At 35.3% G+C, this 19,757-nt stretch overlaps 1 protein-coding gene across 1 annotated transcript; it reads right to left on the reverse strand.

Moving 5' to 3' along the window:
- Positions 1–1,722: 1,722 nt before the first annotated feature.
- Positions 1,723–3,994, reverse strand: LOC6646385 (cytosol aminopeptidase). Its single transcript, XM_002069026.4, has one exon. The coding sequence runs from the start codon at positions 3,714–3,716 to the stop codon at positions 2,145–2,147; it is 1,572 nt and encodes a 523-aa protein (XP_002069062.1). The 5' UTR covers positions 3,717–3,994; the 3' UTR covers positions 1,723–2,144.
- Between the last annotated feature and the right edge of the window lie 15,763 nt (positions 3,995–19,757).

Here is a 19,757-nt window from a genome sequence, read left to right on the forward strand (position 1 = left end):
CATAACCCAAGTTAAAGTCAGCCCATCTCCATTTTGGCACGAATGCCACCTGATACTTTTGCCCTACCGCAGGCGAATAAGGATATAAAATACACACTCACACACACACATACACAACCTCTCGTCGTTTCCCAATGCCTTGCTCTGTTATTTATGATAATTCAAAGTAATATCCTCCAGCATTTTCATCAACAAAGACACACACGAACAACGAGACCCACATATTGTGGCGCGGCTATGGCGATAGGTTGAAATGTGTGAAATGCAAATATCCTTTATACGAACCAGCCCCTCCACCTAACCAATCTCTCGTCCAGCGTTATAGAAACGTCTGCGTCGTCTAGCTGGAGGGCAACAGAAAATGGCTAAAACGTGTCAAATGTTCAAAACGTGTGTGAAAATTGCCAAATTAGTTTGCCTAATTGGTTAAAAAGCTAAACTCAAGCGTTTCCTACGCACAGAGAGAGAACCTGTGTCCATTTAATCAATCTTTAGCAAGAATTTTTGGCAAGAAAAAACCATCTATACTTATGTATCCTAAGGCTTACAAATTTAAACAGAAACGTATGACAAAACCAACTATCCCCACAAAACTGAAGGCTCTTCAATTAGTTATTTTTCAATAACTTATTGTTCAACTTATATTTTATTATATTGTATTATATTATATTATATTATATTAGTATATTATATTAAATAAATGTTTTAATTGCTTTCTTAAATGTATATGGAAATTTGAAACTTGAAATTTACAATTGTTGTAGCCCCTGAAGATGATTTCCGAAAGAGATTAAAATATATTGGGAAGCAAAAAAGAATATAAACTTTGTTTTTATTCATTGACCTGACATTTTATTTTTATTTATTTATTTATTTATTTTTTTTTTTTTTTGAATGTCTTGGTAATTTATAGATTTGAGAATTTAAATTCAAAGTTCGCTGTAACGTAACGCTGTAAATTTATTGTTTACCTATTCCAAAGTATACCTACATAGAACTAAAAAGTTATTATTTTTAAACTAATATGCACTTGGCAGATTAGGGCCTGAAGATTTCAAGCATTAAATGTATTAGGTCCAAGGTCATGGACATCAGAATCCCATTCATATTGGATGATCCTTATGAAAACCTTCTTGGCCAACCGCTTTTTTAAAAAAGACCAAGTTTTCGATAAGGTTCAAGCCAGGAGCAACTTGAGCTTGTGGGTAATTAGCTTAAAGTTTTTACTGCAGTATGTTGGTGTTTGGTGTCACATTTTTTACCAATTCTGTTCATGGTGATATCCAAGTAGAATGTTATCTCCATAATTTCCGTAACCATGGAAAGATATACTATCCCTTGTGATGAAATGCAACCTCATTAAGAATAAGTTGATAAACTCGAAAGTGAAAACAATAGTTCGACTTCTTGGCTTTTCCTAAACTCTACTGGGTCTGTCATGATAAACTATTTTTGTCTCAAACGTTACTCCATGGGATTGTGAATATTGGCTAGAGATTAGACTTTTTTTTGTTAGTTCGAGATACGATGGAATGGGTGTGGCTAGACCGGTTGGCCCGAGTGCTTTGATTCTTGTTGATCCGCTCGGTTCACAATATTATCTTGAGAAGGCAGCTAAAGCCTCGCTAAGTGTGCATAAGAAAGACAAAGGACTCTTAATTTTCCACCATAACTAGTCCCATAGCTAGTACCATAATTGGCCCCTTCTTTTGGTTCCCTGAATTAAAAATACCTTTTTATATTTTATATCTTTTAAGCTCATACTGGACGCGGTTCTATTCTCGAAATACGGATATGCACATAGAAATTGATATGAATTGATAAACCAAAGAATTTGTATCCAAACATTACAAATGTTAATGGGCATTCCTTAAGGCTTGGGGATGCAAGATATTTGACAAAATCCGACGATTTGTTGATCATCATCAACTCTCGATTCCAGAACTGCGTACCATACTGTAAAATACACAAATACACCAGCGCATTATTAAGACCACACACACACATCTTAGCGCAATTTAGATATAACTCCGGGAAATAATTTGGGAACAAACATCATCATCATCGATAAACAGGAATAACATAACACCATTTCGGCGGGGGGGGGGGATGATGATGTTCGCATAGAATATCTGGGGGCGATATTATTTTTGCTCGGCGGGACATGCCATCTGGTAGACGAATTGCACCAAGGTGCGGGTGGGACGTCCAGTCATACGGTTAGCCGATAGATATGGTATAAGTCCATATTTGCTTAGCAGTCCTGTGCCACGGGTATCCAAATGCACCCAATCCACGCATGGCACCAGCTCATGGAGGACAGCAGCTGCCAGGCAGGAACTGGCCAGGCCACGTCCATCATTGCTAATATCATAGCCAAGTTCATCAGTGACTTGCTTTTTAAAGTAATTCCACAATGGCAATCTCCACACACGGTCTCCAGTAAGAGAACCGGCTGCTTGGAACTGCTTCCAAATGTAATGTGAATTGGAGAATATGCCAGTAGCGCCGCCGCCGAACGCTTTCTTAACACCCTCACCCAAGGTGGCCACATCGACAACGAGACGTGGCTTGTATGCCTCTTGCCCATAGAGCAATGGGTCGGCCATGACGACAACGCCAGCCTTGTCCAAATCACGCACTGCCATAGATCGTGCATTCAGCAATGTGCAGACATCGCCCGGTTTGCAGGCCATGCCCGAGGGCATGTTCTCGCACAATGGAATAACGCAAACGACATTAATCGGCAGCGACAAGGCGGCACAGCAACGCATCATGGCCACAGCAGAAGCAGCTCCGGACATACAGCCACGATATTCATCCATGTCCTTGCATGGACGCAAGTTGATACCACCAGAGTTGAATGTGATGCCCTTGGCCAGAAATAGAATGGGTTTATCCTCGGGTGAGGTGCCGCAATAGCTTATCTCCATCAGAACCGGTGGCTCACAGCTGCCCTTGGCGATCATCAAGAACGAGTTGAGACGCTGCTGTTCAATCCAATCCATGGTACGAATTTCGACGGTAATGCCGCAAGGACACAAAGCATCGACCGTAGCCTGAGCGAATAGAGTGGGAGTCATACAATTAGCAGGAGCATCGCTCAGACGTCGGGCCAAGTTCTGTGCCTCCGCCTTAAACACACCACGTGTCCAACTGTCCATATCGGGTGAATCGAAAAGCTCCAATTTCGGTATAATCGGACGATCCTTTTTCGATATCATATCTGTGTAACGCCAAATAGATAGCGTGGCCCCTTCGGCAGCCTGTTCAGCATAGTCCATGCCATCGACAAAGACCTCGGTGCAACCCATCTCTTGCAGCGAACGGGCACCAATGCCAGCAGCAACACGGACATTTTCCATGCCCTCATCCAGCATTTCGAGTTCATTGAATCCAATTCCCTCGAGACCGAGGCCAACCAGAGCAACGCTACGGAACTCGACATCTATGTTGTTGAATACCTTACCACGGCCGAGGCGCCCAACGATTTTCGTCTCACTAATCAGTTCCGTTAGTTTGCCGCCGAGACGATCGTTAACCTTCTCACCGCTCGGAGTTAGTTTCGGTTCCTTGTCGCCTTCCTTCTGATAGACGCCGATCACCAGACCTTTGCCACCGCGTGCCTCAGCGCCGCAAGAATGCCGAATGAAGTCCAGAATTGGCAAGCGCCGAACGAACATGCCAGTTAATAGGTTTGTGCGAATCTTGTTCATATTGCGTTAAATCAAAATATAGTAAACCAAAAGGATATTTAATAATAACACTTGTTCTTTAAACAAAATTTTGGGATATTGTTAAATTAGTCCACTTGGATTGTTACGGCAACCACGAAAATAAAGCCACGCAATATACTTTTACATGTATACGGGGATATAAACTAACTAGTAATGAGAATTTTGATTGTCACCGTTTTATCCTTTATAAACTGAATTATTTTATTTCTATTAGAGAATACCACACACGAGCACAAACAAGTAGAGACTGATTTTACTGGAGCCGAAACGTAGGTATATGGATTTTTGAGACGACAAATGAAAGTCACAACCTCCCTTGATTTCAAGAAATTTGCAAATCCAAATTCATTCAGGAAATTCGGCTAAATTTAGCCGTTTCTATGGTTTTGGCTAGAAAATCGTTTAGCTTGTTTAACAACCACTCAACAAAAAGCCAAGTCGCATTTAGTGACGCAGAAAACTGAAGTAAGGAGTGAATAGTTTCAGAAATAAGTTATAAATTTGCTAAATTTACTCAAGAGTTACGTAAAAGACGGTTCAAATCAGTAAGAGAATTTAAATTTGCTTATTAAATGTTGAGCTCAAGTCGAGTACCACATATGGAAATGTATAGCGATTGCAAGTTTTGTCAATAAATGCATCTAAAGACAAGTACAGCACTATAAGTAAATAAGTATTATAAAAACCAAGATTTTATCTATAAAACTAATGAAATTTCGATATTTAAAAATGACTTTTCCGAGTTTCCCTCCCAATGGCCAATTTCCCCCAACAAAACCATGGGCTACATATATCCGCCCCTGATATTAGTTCGCTTTACACCAGAAAAATATAACGGTAATATTATATCCCCTAGACTGTGCGTTATCTAATACTTTAAGCAATGATTAAGATGAGTCACTGAAACAAAAGCAAATCAATAAATATATTAGGCATATTTTTCATATTTTCGGTTCATTTTGTTGCAATTCCAAACTTGTTTTAGCGTTGAAAATATGGTATGGGCATTAAAATTTTGGAGTTCTTTAGTAATGTCTGCTGATGATAAAACTTGGATGTTCTGAAAATAGATATAGAGACAACCAGCTCCCATTGTTGTGCTGCCTTTGAAATCTTCTTCTTTTGAAGATTGACCTCGGGCAGGCTCAAATGCAACGGAGTACTTCCATTGCAAGAAATTTGGACTCAAATTTGAAATGCTCTAATAAAAAGCTTGTGCATAGATCTAAAAGTTAAATAACAATAAAATGTATAATTTATATTATTTTTTCTTTCTAATGCAAAACAATGACTCTAATATTTCAACCTCAAACTATTAAAAGAATTAAGAGCTATATATAAAGTAATTTTCATTTGGTAACCTTTCATTGAACTAACTTATCAATGCTTTCAACCGTAAATTGTTTAAAAAAAACCTTTCTCTTAGCTTATACTTTCTTTTCATTGGCTTTATAAAAAATACAAATGGTTTAATTTTTAGAACAATATCTCGTCACAACTACAGTTAGGACAAGCTATTGTCAAGCTCTTAGGTTTGCAGTATCTTCCAAGTATAATCTATTGTGAGCTACAAGGACATATGGTTGGATGATTAACTAAAAGCTAATCTCTAATTCACATTGAAGTATTCTAACATTATTCAAATGACTGTGACTTATAATAGTGTTAATGAGCTTGATTCAAATTTATGTACATGAATTATAGCAAATTAGCACAACACTAGACACAGTTTTTTTTATATGTACATATATGTATATATATATACTGCACAGATTTACAAAAATCGATGGAATATTAGATGAAATTCTAACAGGGAACAGCTGCTGCTGCTCTGCTTTGTTCTAGTTGTTGTGTTTTTTATACCATTTTTTTTGTCTTTCGCCTGATGCATAATTTAAGGCTAAATTGCCCTGACTGGGCGCTAATTAAACGCAAACTTGGCACACAATTAATTTGAGCGCATTAATTTATGCAAATGCCGTCCGATAATTATCATTCTGATTAAGTGAACCGCATTGAAATTTAAGTTGATTAGCAGCATTATCGTTAACGTAACGAGTATCTCCATCAAACAAACTTTATCATTATCGTTGTCAACATCATCGTCATCGTCATCCTCATCGTCATCATCATAATGCCATTTACAATTAGTTTAAACAGCTGCCAAGTTGATGAAGCAAACAATGCTTTGAAAATTTTCCATTTAGTTAAATAACCAATTTTAACCAATTTCTAGTGAGAACTATAAGTTAGTTAGTTGGCTTCTTGAACAATGTAGCTGTTATTGTTTTTGTCAAGTTGCTTCAAGTTGCTTGTTTAGCTCTTATTCTCTCGCTCAACTTGACTCCTTCATATGTATATATTAAGGATATGCATTGAACTTTTCGCCTTTGCACTTAGTTTAGGCTAAATTAGTTTTCATAAACCGAGCGCTCAACATTTTGTGTCTGTCCGTGTTTGTCCGAGTGTGTATGTTTGATTAACAAAGATGAATAAATTTCAATTAAAACTTTAAGGTTTCTTCTAATAATATGTAGTCTTAGAAAATATTAGAAGTTCATCTTTTCAATGAAAACAAGGAAAATGGGTTAACTAACAGCGTTGAATTCATTTTATCAAATCAACTAAATTTGTACATCAATAAACAAAAACAACAACTCGGACATACTTTTTCGGGGCCAAATGCAAACAATGAATGTATGTATTTAAGAGCTATTTTATCTTCCGATTATAAATGGTCGATAATTGGAGTCCATGCAAAACAAAAGTAACCTTGCGTAAACGGATTTCAAAGTAGGATACATTTAATCCTTTCTTTGTTTGAAATGTAGGGGATGTTTTTCAATAGCCATGAAACTTAAGTCTCAAGAACATCTTAAAACAAATATTATTGTGGAATATAATAATATAGAATATAATATTCTATAATATATAGAATATAAGAAAACACAAAAACACAATTGAGAAATTTGTTTTACAATTGAAGGTGAAAAGAATTAATTTCTTGTAAATTTAAACATTTTTAAAGAAGAAATTCATTTTTGTAGCTGATTCCATTTATTTCTGCAATTTTTAGTTGATGTTTGTTGTAAACTCCTGGAACTTTAAGGCCCTTTCCCTACTATAGTTGCAGGAGAATTAACTATAATGAGTTCATTCCGACTAAAAAACTGCGGGATATATCTCTCGATAAACGTTTTAACGTTTTCTGATTATCGAGAATGCATCAATGGAATAGGATAAAACGTGCACTCGAAGAGATGTTAAGATTTGAACAGGTTATGACATTCCCAACGAAAACTTCAAATGTTAGTCGAATGTTTGCTGAAGTGACGAAAGGCTATAAGAGCAATTATTTTGGTTTTCAGGACAATTTGAAAACTTTATAAATGTTTTGTGAATACCATGTGAAATTTCCACAACTATTTAAGTTCAATCAAGTAGAAAAGTTGTTGTAAATAATAATTATATTTTTGATTGAAAGCAAAAATAGTTATTGCTTTGAAACAAAGTTTAATATTTATGTATATTTTTTGTTGGTCACAAACTTTGGCTGCCAATGCCAAAAATTCAAGAAGAAAAGCGTCTTCAAATGGCAATTGAAGGCAGCTTAATGATAAGCGATTCGCATGATTATGTCGAAACAAGAAAACAAGAAACCAAGAAACACTAAGACCAAAAAGTTCCAAAAACCAAAAACCAAAAAAAAAAAAAGAAGAGAAATGAAATGAGTGTCTCATAATGGTTTTTGCGGCTACCAGTTAGCTCCCCCTTATATAGATATGACCCTCAACAACAAGAACAACAACAAACTGAGACGAAAGAACTTAACACACTTTCTTCCGGATCCCCAAGTGAAACACTTCAGTTGCCATTCGGACAACTTTTTGGCTTTAGAAATCTGCAGGATGCCGCCATTGGCGTTGCCATTGCCGGAACCATGCCATAAACTGGTGTTGATGATGGTTCTCGGCGTGTGTGCGTGTATACACAAGAGTGTGTCTGTAAGGGTGTATACATATATGTGTCATTGTGTGTATATGTGTTGACAGCATTTGCTGCCAACAATTTCATTACCGCGCATTTAAAGTTTTGCCAACATACATTGAAAATGAGACAGAGAGAATGATAAATACATACACAAAATTACATACAAACCCACACACATACACACACGTAAATATATGTATGTATGAGTCGCAGTTTCCATTTGTACAGACAACATTTCGCCCCCTCGCTTCCTACATACACCTCACAGCTCAATGCTGAGCTCGTTATAAATGGAAAACTTTTGCTACTTGCTCAAGTGGTTTTTAGTTTTTAGTTGTCTCTCCCTACCCTTACCAAAATGGGTTACATAACATTTTTCGCACAAGTGTGGAATCGGCTTTATTAAAGTTGATATCTTTATGTATTAAAACAAATAAATTATTTTGTATTTTTGGATCAGATCAAAAACCAATAAGCCTTAGAAAAATCAATCAAAATCAAAAATAATTTTTTTTTTTATTTTTATCTCTAAATTTTCAAAAGAATTGGTATGGTCTTTTTAAGCTACTTTAAAGACAATTGAAATAAGAAGTAAAATATGCGCAGTCCTTGGTAGATGAGTTGTCTAAGTGGCCCAGTCACTTAGTCAACTGAACAACGAGGATCCGGGTTCGAGTTCCAAGCTAGTGTATGGATGTAGTTTTCGTCTAAGCCGAAGGCCTGAGTTGCCAGTCCTTGCAAAATAATGTTAGGTTGATAGTTTACAACTATATCCTATACTTATAATAATAATAGTAATAGTAAAAAATGAAATCAGATAGTAAAATATACATTTTTCTATTCCTTATCAAATCAAATGGAACACGTCGTCTTATTTGAACCAATTAACTCTTAAAGCGTTGTGAATCTTAAATAGATTATCATTATTGATTATTAAAGATTTACTCTCAAGTCTTCAAAAGTACTACCAACTTTTTATTGATCAAATTCGATATGGATTATCAAGAGAACGTGTATTTGTAGTTAATAGAGTGTACGAACTACTCTATGTCATGACTTCCTTTTTGGTGCGCTTTGTCGTGTCTTTGAATACCATGCACTCATTGGGTAAAATGGTACATTAAAGTCGCCAAACTGTATGTAACAGGCAGACGAAAGTTTTTTAGACTTTATAAAGCTTATATATTCTTGGTCAACATCAACAGTTGGGTGTGAATGAACACCTATGTATGTACATAGGTAGATTTTGGACACTATAACAGTTTGGTATGTGGAATCGTGTAGTATGCAAGCAGATGAAGTCTATTTAAAATTTTACCACGCCCCATTCCCCAATTCGTATAACAATTGTATGTATATACAGTTGTTAGTGCATGGTGTACCAAAGTCGGTTAGATGACTTACTTTATTCTAGTTGCTGTTGACTGTTTGGTTTTATATTCACATTTGATTTTAAGCAAAAAACTTTTTGCTTGTTTATTTTACTTCTTAATGAGAGCGACATGTAAAAAGAAATCGAGATCGAGTTGTCGACTTACAGTGTTGGAAGAAATAATAGAAACGGCAACCTACTTTGATTTTAAAACCTTTTTTTTTTACGTTGGACAAATTGTCCGACCTAAAAATCAGTGTTCAAGAATGTGGGATAGTAGTTCTATTATTTTTATTCATTTCGACGCCTATTTTCACGAAACTTTTTCTTCTATACGCTTTTAAGTAGAACTACCACGTGTTTCGGTTGGAAAAAATAATAGAAACGCTCAGTATTTTTCACGTCAAAAACATTTTAGATCTCATAAAAGTTAATTTTTGGGTTTATTTTAATTCTAAATAAAGGTATTTAATATCCATTAAAATTGGTTGTGATTTCTGTTTTAATTTACTAACATTATATGCAGTATGGGTCGTGGCACGCACTCCTCAGAGAAAGAAAGGGAAATCATGAAAAAACTAAAAAACTCTGGTCGTTCAATGGCAGAAATCGCAGAATTAATGAATTGCTCAAAAAAAAAGTGTTTTCAGCTATTCATTATAAATATAAACAAGAAAATCGAGGTCGAAAACGTGCCACAACATCAAAATTTGACCAGGTCATTTTGCGAGAAGCGAAACAAAAACCATTCTTTTCATCGGAAAAGCTCAAAAACAAGCTAGATGCATCAATAACGAGTATAACTATCCGGACAAGATTGGTATCATTTGGGTTAAAGGCATATAGTGCTAGAAAAGTACCGTGCTTGAGCAAGCAAAATAAAAAACGGAGAATAGATTTTGCTACTCAACATGTGCTTTGGGCCAATTGGAAAAATGTGCTATGGGCGGATGAAACAAAGGTCAATTTGTTTGGATCTGATGGCAAGGAGTCTGTAAGACGACAAAAAAGTACTGGTTATGAAACAAAACACACTGGTTATGATCCAAAACACACTTTAAAGACTGTTAGGCACTAAGGTGGAAACATTATGTTTTGGGGATGCTTTTCTTCTTCAAGTGTCGGTCCGTAATTATGGATAAAGGATAAAATGTGCGAAATCAACAAAGTAAATATCCTTAGCAATACTATGCTTTCTTGTTCCGAAGAAGAATTGCCTTTAAAGTGATAATTTCAGCCGGAAAACGATCCCAAACACTCGTACATATATACATATATATACATATGTATGTGCACACATTTGTATATATGTACGTACATTTGTTTTTGGGATAGCCTTCACCTGTTTTCTTCACTGTTGAAAAGTTTTGCTGTGCGAATTTGACGATTAGCCTTGTGAAATGCTAACAAAAAAGCAACAAAAAAAAGAGAAAACTTTGTGGACATGTGTGCAAAAAGTGTGTGTGTTTGGATTTTATCTGCCAGGCTAGATGAACGCAAAACTTCCACAAAAAAAAAAAAAAAAACAACTATAACAATGAAAGAAAGAAAACCTAACAAAACAACAGCAAAAACAAAAAGTAGGAAAACGAGCAAAAATTTGTCAAGGAGCATGCAACAGTTTGAAGTATTTGAGTCTCTAACTCTCTCTCTCTTTCTCTCTTGTCTTGGTCCAATTTCAATGGGTCTGCATAATATTGATTTCCATCAAGCATGCCATTCCTTTCCATATCAACTATTCTCTAGTGGGCAATGGATAACACCAACTTGAGTGTTTTTAATTTGAACTTTTTTTGTGTGTGTTTCATAAACGGATTGAATGGATAGATAGATGATAGCCAGTGAGGCTGAGGTGGCTAGCATCTCAACAATTCAGTCAAGTGGAAGTGGCGACAGCCGTTTGGCTCGCATTCTCATTGGCAATCGGACATACATAGCATCGAAGACACACACACACATACACACAGCTGTCTCTCTTATCTGTGTTGGCACAGGGTTCTCCCCTCTTTTCATTTTTCTAAAAAAATATTCTTCTTTTTTGATTGCTTTTGATTAAATTTTGCCTTTTAAGCAAATGAAATTGCTGCAGTTCTATCTGTTTTCCTTTGACCCGCATTGTACATAAATTATACATATCTCTCTTCTTGTCTCTCTGTCTCTCTCTCCCTCTCTCTCTATCTATTGCATTGAAATGACATTTATTGTTCAATATATACATCTAAGTTGAACGTCATCACAATGAACTTGTTTCGTTGAGGTCAATGAAAATAGTTCCTGTAATTAGTGCTTGCCATTTGAAATATTTATTATCTCAATTCAAATACAAACGGCTAGGAGACTTTGCCCCCTAAAGCATGCAATAGGCTATGTGATGCTTTCAATAACATTACAATTTTGCCCCATAAAGTATGCAATAGGCTGTATGATGCTCTTAATAACTTTACAATCTTTTCTAAAAACAATGTATGCTTTTAGGATTATTTTACATTCACAGAACATTTCAAAGTTTCTTTATATATATGAGAGAAACGTTAACTCGAACTGATTATTGCATACTTCAGGGAACAAAAGTTTAGTATTTAAGTATTTAAGTACATAAATTATTAAGAACCTAGAAAAAACACCCAAAAAAAAAAAACAACTGAAAAGAAATTGTAATTTTAATATATTCAAGTGATAACAAATTTTATATTTAAGCCATTGAATCCCCTTTTAAAGTTATATTGAAATTCTTAGATGTGGGAGATTATTAAATAAATAAATAAGTAAATAGAGCTATTTATTTATATATAGATAAAGTTCACTGGCTCCCCTTTGCATTTTGGGCACTTGCCATTTGGGTTTCTCCCCCATTTTAACTAGACCCTCATGACTGTAGCCAAAACAAATTGAAAAGTTTGTTAAAGATTTAGACGTGCTTGTTTACGTATATAAGTATTTGTCTATGTGTGTGTATATATACATACATATATGTACATGTATATGTATGTGTGGGTGTTTAGAGAGTAAATGGAGCAATCAAAACTCATTTAGTTTTGTTTTATTTGTTTTTTAATTGTCCTAATTGAAATTCATCTTTAAGTTAATTGATTGAAATAATATTAACAACGAAACATTACAATCTTCTATAAGGTAGGATCTTAGAGTTTGTGTGTGTGCGTGTGTGTATATAACGGATGTATTTTATCAATTTCGCAATGGTCCTCCTAAGCTGTTGGGGCGTTCATACTCGTACTATATATAAGCCGATTATGCCATAGACATACAAAGGAAATACAAGTAAAAGCCATGGCACGCATGAAAACTTTTTGGCCAAAAAGCATAGTCTGAGCTCAGGACGGAAGAAGAAAAATTGGCCATGTCGAAAATCTGCTTGTCAGCACAACTTATCACAAAGCGAGCCAAACAGACAGACAGACAGACGGACACGCAGAAATTGAAAGATACATACACACACATACATACATACATACATATATAGAGTAAGACAAAAAACCTGACTAATTAATTTAAAGCCCGCTGGCAATCAGACTTGGAAGCTTGTCAGCTTGGCAGCAATTGGCTCAGTCAGTCTCTTTCTCTCTTGGTTTCTCTCTGTGTCTGTCTGTCTATCTTAAGTTAGCCAGACACGCGCCATATAGCCATAATGAACGCTCAAAAGTATGCAATATGTAAAACTTTTTTTGGGGGATGAATCTAAAGCCAAAGATGAAGTTGAAGTTCTAGAGATGACTCGTCTGTGTGTCTGTCTGTCTGTCTGTCGTCTGAGAGCAGAGTAAAAATGTGACATTTATTAATGTTAACGCATCAACAACAATAGCTAAAGCAAAAATTGAATGGGCGTGGCAGCAGAGGAACACAAGTGGAATTAAATACGCATTTGCGCTGTCAGTTACAGCCAAAAGCAGGGGGTGTTCCGGGTTGGTGGAAGGGGGTTGACAAAAGCTGTAGTAAACAGAAAACGAAAAACGGAAAAGACTCAGCTTTCAACTGCGTTAAATGCGTCATAAAAGTTTTCATACGTCTTCTTCTCATTTCGTTTGTTCTTCTTCTTGTTGTTGTCAAAAAACGAGAGGAGATCATAAAAAAAAGGCTAAGGTGTCTGAGCATATTATGAAAATGACATTAAAAGGACGCAAATGACAACGACGACCAAGAAAATGATGATGGCACAAAGTCAGTTATTAAAGCTTCATGAAGAATCTAAGACCGGATTTAGCTGCTACTGAAGTATGCCCAAGCGAGTGCCCATAAAACTTGGTAATCATTTCTCTTCCTTCTCATTTTTTTTCTTTTGCTCTCTCCTCCTTTTTGTTTTTTGTTTTGTTTTTTTTTGTGGACTTGAGCAATTCGTTTTCCAAGGGTAATAACTGAGTTAAATTGCAAAATGCAAGTGGAAAACGAGGGCTAGGGGGGACTTAGGGCGTTTCAACAACTTTGATTCAAGTACCATTGAGAATTATCGAGATAACAATAATTGGTTGGATTATATTTTCGACACAAATGGATAATTTTAAATATATATGTACATACATATATGTATATTTCTCGTATTTCTATCAAATTAATTAGGTTGATTTAAGATTGTTTGAGATAATGCAAAGGATTTAGCTGAAAATTACCCGAAATGAGTTTTTATAAGTGAAAGTAAAACTAATTTATACTTATAACTTATTTCCAAATCATTTACATTAAAATTGTGACACTGGCTTTTATTTTTTGGATCGTTTGGATTTACTTTCGGAAAATACCAAAGATTCTGAACTCTACGTTGCGGATGTTTCTACTTTAGAAAGCGAGATGTGTTGTCAGATAGCGTTCTCAAATTTAATTCTCTATCGATTTCAGACAACAACCCATTAAAAAAGAGTCGTGGGGCAGGAAGAAAAACACTATACATCCTACGTTGCGCTCCTGGGTCTGACCCGACTTCCATAGAATGTATTGAATCCTGTCAAGTTAAATGCATTTGGACTATTTCACATGCTTTTGATATTTTTTTTATTAGAAAATCTATATTAGTTTTATCTTTTACGATCATTTTGTTCATATGCATAAATTAATAATTACTCTTTGTATTCTCAAGTCCTTTGCAAGAGTTAAAAATTTGCATTTTTAAAAAGACAATTGAAATGACTTTCCGAGTTATTGTTTCGTAGCCACTGCGAAAAGTTAAATTTTCAATTCAGATTGTGAAAAAGTTTTTAAAAGAGTTTTCAAAGATGTGAATTGTATTTCTATAATTTAATGCATATTTCCCTTTTTTAATGAGTGGTTTCCAAATGTAACTTTCTGCACTTTAGTGTAACAAAAAAAAAGAAGATATATAATATGAGCTAGCTATCTAATCCCATGTGTTTCTTCTGTGTTAAAGTAAACTAACATAACTCATACATGTTGGTTTCATGTAGCATAATTTTGTTGGTCTTTTTTTTTTGCTTTTTGGCGCCAGCGGCACAAATAACTAAATCAAATGTTACAACCAAAAAAAAAAAAAACGGGAAAAATGAAAATGAAAAAAGTGTAACAAATGTTTTATTATTTTCTACTTTTTTTTTTAGCTGTTTGTGGCCACAAAAGTTATGAAACACAAACGCACAACTGGCGCAGTGGGACAAGGTCCATTTTGAAAATGCAAAATTAGGGAATGAAAATTTTTTAAAGTGAATATACGACTAATGGCTAAATTATAATTTTTCAAACATTTAAGATATATGATTGTAAAATTCTCTTAAAAAACATTTTTTTAAACCTTTTATCAATCTTATATTTCTTTACATAATACTGGCTACCCAGTGCTACACAAAAATAAAATTTAGGAATGATTTTTATACCCAATTTTATTATAAAATTCATCAGATGTTTGTAACGCACAGAAGGAAGACGTAAGAAGTATTTTTTGCGCCACCTAATGTACTGATATATGCCTTTGTACTGGAAATATACATAGAATATAGCGCCTAAAAACATAAATTTCCGTACATCGACAGCTGCGCCACCTAGCGAATATATTGTGAGCAGAATGTCGAAAATCGGTTGTGAGAGATCACCCCTCAGAAATAAACGATATTTTGATTTTTATATAAATAAGGATAAAGTTCAGATTATTCAACTAATAATACTTTGAAATGACTATTATAAAACTTATAACCATTTCTCGAGTATTTTTATATTGCAAGTATTTTTATGTAATGATAAACCTTGAAAAGTATTTGCAAAAGATAAAGCAATTTCGCTTTTGTTTCACTAATTTCTTTTTTTTTTTCATAAAACTGAACCAGTGTGAAGAACAATAATAATAGTAGCCAGCATCCAACAGCAGTAGCAGCAGCAGCGGTGCCAGTAGCGCCCAAAAGTCTGCAATTCCTTAATGTGTGTTATACGGCCAACATTGAGAAACCAAAAAAAAAACAAAGTGTTATACTCGTGCTTAAAGCGCATGACCCAAAATTAAGAGAAACAAGCACACACATTTTGGTGAAAGAGCGCATAGAAAGGCGATTACTTAGAGTTGGATTTACTTTTTCTTTTTTCTTAAAGGGCGGATGCACCGCATTCACCCGTTTTGGCACCACCCACCACCACACACCATCATCAGCAATGCCATCAGTGGCAGCGACAGTAGTCACGGCAGCATCATGGCCCCATACTTTAGGCCAAAAACGTAACAACAGCCTGACCTTCACCATTACCGCACATTTTTTCATCGTTGCCATTGCCTTACCAAGAGTAGCGGCAGCAGCCAACAAGCGACAGCTTGTTGTCTCTGTATATGTGTGTGTGTGTGTGTGTGTGTGTGCGGGGCATTCTCTGCCTTTGTTTGGCTTAAATGCTTTTTGCTAAATGGAGCAGCAATGGATGGCTGTGGCAGCAGCCAGCGAAGCATCAACCACGTCATTGATGGCATTGATACGCGGAAGTAAGCCTACTTGGCATATACTTAATGTGTGTGTGTGTGTGTGTGTGCTTCCCTGCCTGACAGCCTGCGTGTGCTTGTGTGTGTAATGATGGCACATACTTAATGAGTTTGTTAACCCATATAACAAAATCAATATGATCAACATTTTTTGCTATTTTTTGTTTTTGTCGCTTGTTGTTGGGCAATTTTTTTGAAATTTCCCAACTAAATTCACCATTGATGGTAATACAGTTTGAATGCACTTACATTTGGTAGCAGCCCAATCAGGTGGCTGTGCTCCAATTTCACAATTTTGTTACGTTCGGTTTGGATTTCATGTTTGTCCTTTATGCTTAACATGATGGATGATATTTGTGATTGATTGTCTATGAGTGTGTGTGTGTTGCGTTGAAATGTGGCTGATAAATTGTTTGTCTGCACCAAAAGTTGCAAGCAACACACACACACACTTACAGAGAGAGGCCCAAAATACACATTTTTCTTATGCAAAAGTTGGCACAACAACAACAGAAACTCGATTTCTTTTGCTACTTTCCTTTATTCCTTTTCTTTTCTTTTGTTTTCTTTTTTTGGTCTTTTTACCGTGTTGAAGTCCTGCGCTAAGAGGATTTGCCTGAAAATAGCTTTTTGTTTCTTTCTCCTTGCTTAAGTCCAAATTGTTGTTGTTTTATTTCTCGTATGCTAATGCAGTACAAACCGAAGAAGGAAAAAACGGAAAGACAAGAAAAGGAGTAGCAGCATTTAATCAAATTTATGTAAAAATAAATCATATGAGAAATGTCATGGGGTAAGGGGAGGCATCCGATATAAACCACAAAATGCCATTAGGCATATTAAAAATAAAGTCAGTGGCATTAAAATGTATGACTAAAGTAAAACTTAGCGATTGAAATGTTTTGAAATGCTAAAAAGAAATATTATAATATAAAAACTTCTTCCTATTGCTCCATTTACGTTTTGTTGGCCATCAATCAAAACTTTTCTCAAAGACTTTCGTCTTGTCAAAGTTCTTTTAAGCTTATTGGCAAACTGAAAACAAAACCAAATGGGATTAATTGCTATGGACAGGTGTCAGAAACTAAAAACCATAGTGACGATGACATACACTCTTAGTTGACAATGACCTTACTTGGCAAAGAAATAAAAATAAAAATATAGCATACTTAATTGGGCATTATATTTCTTATTCATCCTGGAGTCTATAACTAATGCGAATACTGCTGACCCGTAAGCTATAGTTGGGCATGGTTAATATAGATTTTTTGAAATTGACCAATCGTCAATTTTTCGGTATAAAGTCAATGGAGGTTCGTGGAGACGAAACTCAGTTTTAATCATAGGCCGATCTAGGCGGGGAAAATGAGGAAAGTTTGCTCCCAAATAAGCATAAATAATATGCAATAAGCCGACCAAGAATTCGATTTTAGAAACACATAAGGAAGTTTTAGAAAATTCTGCTTTTGCTTGTACACAATTTTTAAGTTACAAGGCATACGCAAAGTAATAAACTGTTTGCAAACATTGAATACTTCCAGCTTTTTGCATACTTAAAGGAGTTTATGTTCCCCCATTCCACAGTCCTAGATCCCATGGTTTTAATGTCACAGATAAAAACTATATATTTATAAGAAATCAAGCAAATATATCAATATTATTGATCATTTTTAACGATTTATTGAATTTTAATTGGCGTGAAGTTCTACAATGCAACTTTTTAATTGTCTAAATTGTTTTCATTTCTTCTATGTTCACCCCATAAATAAATTAGACTTTTTGCCCAAAAATCGATTATTGGGTCCACAAAGAATTTCTGCTAGCTACTGATAGAAATCTGTCCTTGATCTGTCATATTTTCATCTTTACAGATAAATGACTTTTTTGCAATATCTAAATAATTCAAATAATAATAAAATAATCTAAATAAATTTCTGTGGACAATACAAAAATACAATCAAATTTAAGCCTATACTTGAATATCTATATTTTTTTAAATATTAAAATATTAATCAATGCCTCTGTAGCTCAGCTATATTTTATTTGATATATAGAAAACAATTCTCGCCGATATGATTTAGTATCTTAAAATAGCAACAAACGCAAAACAGTTGAATAAAAAATCAAAGATGTTAAATTCTTTTGGCTATAGCTTGGACCAGTGGCGTAGTAACGGGGGGGTTTTGGGGATAACCCCCCCCCCCCCCCCCCCCCCCGAAAATTGGTTCATTTTTTATAAAATTGATTCAGCCATTAAACCAACTCAATTGCTAGAATGCTCGATTAGTACATAGTATCATTTAAACACTTTCATTTTTGTTTATATGATACGAAAAGTTATCTTTTATATTCAAAATTTTGAGAGTTCGTGGTTTTCGACAAATCAGAAAATACATAGAAGCACACAAAACGTGATTATTGCGAATGCATGTGTTTCAGCTTCTGCTGCACGCACATCTGGCACATGTCGCGTGTGATGCCACCTCGATCGCTGATTAGTGTGACCCTCTTTATATTTGTATATTCGTAAACGAGAAATCAAAACTTTTTGAGCCGTAGATTTTCCATTGTTGAAAGCAAAAAAGCATTGAATAGTTATTTCTAATATCTAAGTTATAGTGTGTTAACTTAAAATGGACAAGTGGTTAATAAAGCGGCCGAGACTTTCCGATTCCAATAATGAAACAAGTGTGGAAAATGAGAGCCAAAAAACTTCCACAAGTTGCATGACAGATGTAGACAAAAATGAATGTATTACATCAACACGTGACTCCCACAATGAGAGTAAGATTCTTTTCTCATATGTAAAAATATTACAGAACATATATTGTTGTCAAGCTTTCAACTCTCGTTTTACTAGTTGGAACTAAAATTGGATGCACAAATGAGTATGACGATACTACCACCGACTACGCTAGGAACCAAAGAAAGTTTCTCCTTATAAGGGAAAAAATACTTCGGCTCCAAGCGTAGCGTCGGTTGTTGTATTCGGACGCTCAATGTCCCGGGAAAGTCCCGAGAATATGCCATGGGCATTTAAACGCCCCTGAAACGCGATTGGGCACTCCCGCGGAACGCTCTCGGGACACTTGCCCTGGACATTTGTGCTTTACGAGATGTTAAATAAAATATATTATGATAATTTAATTTATTAAATGTTTTTCGTTTTGCACGAAATTCACAATTCTTCTGCAGAATCTTATGAAGGCTCCAGTATGAACATAGATCTTCGTTCGAGGGATATCAGTATTCATTTTGACAAAAAGTTAACGGATGAAGAGAAATACTTTTTCTTGAAAAATCTTTGGAAGCCGGAAAATTTACATGCATTTCCAGCCAGAGGTCCGAGAAATCTAAAGTTTCAAGCAAAATGGCTTGCCGAGTTCTATTGGCTAGCATATTCTGAAAAAATGGATGGTGCGTTCTGCAATTATTGCATTTTCTTCAGTTCGAAAGAAGTTGGGAAAGGAAGTCACACGCGTGTTCTATCTCTAGTAACACTCCCTTTTCATCGGTGGAAAGATGCTAAAGAAAACTTCCGCATGCACCAAGATCTAGAGTATCATAAAGCTGCAATCGTTTCAGCAGAAAATTTCATTGCTATCAGAGAAAAAAGGATGGTTGATGTAAGTTTGCAGTTGAATACTGTAAAAAGTGCTGAAATTCAACGTAATCGAGAGATTTTACGTTCCATCGTCGAAACAATCATTTTCGTCGGTAGGCAAGAAATTGCTTTAAGAGGACA

The sequence above is a fragment of the Drosophila willistoni genome, assembly GCF_018902025.1.
Source record: "Drosophila willistoni isolate 14030-0811.24 chromosome XR unlocalized genomic scaffold, UCI_dwil_1.1 Seg143, whole genome shotgun sequence".
In the NCBI taxonomy this organism is placed as follows: Eukaryota; Metazoa; Arthropoda; class Insecta; order Diptera; family Drosophilidae; genus Drosophila; species Drosophila willistoni.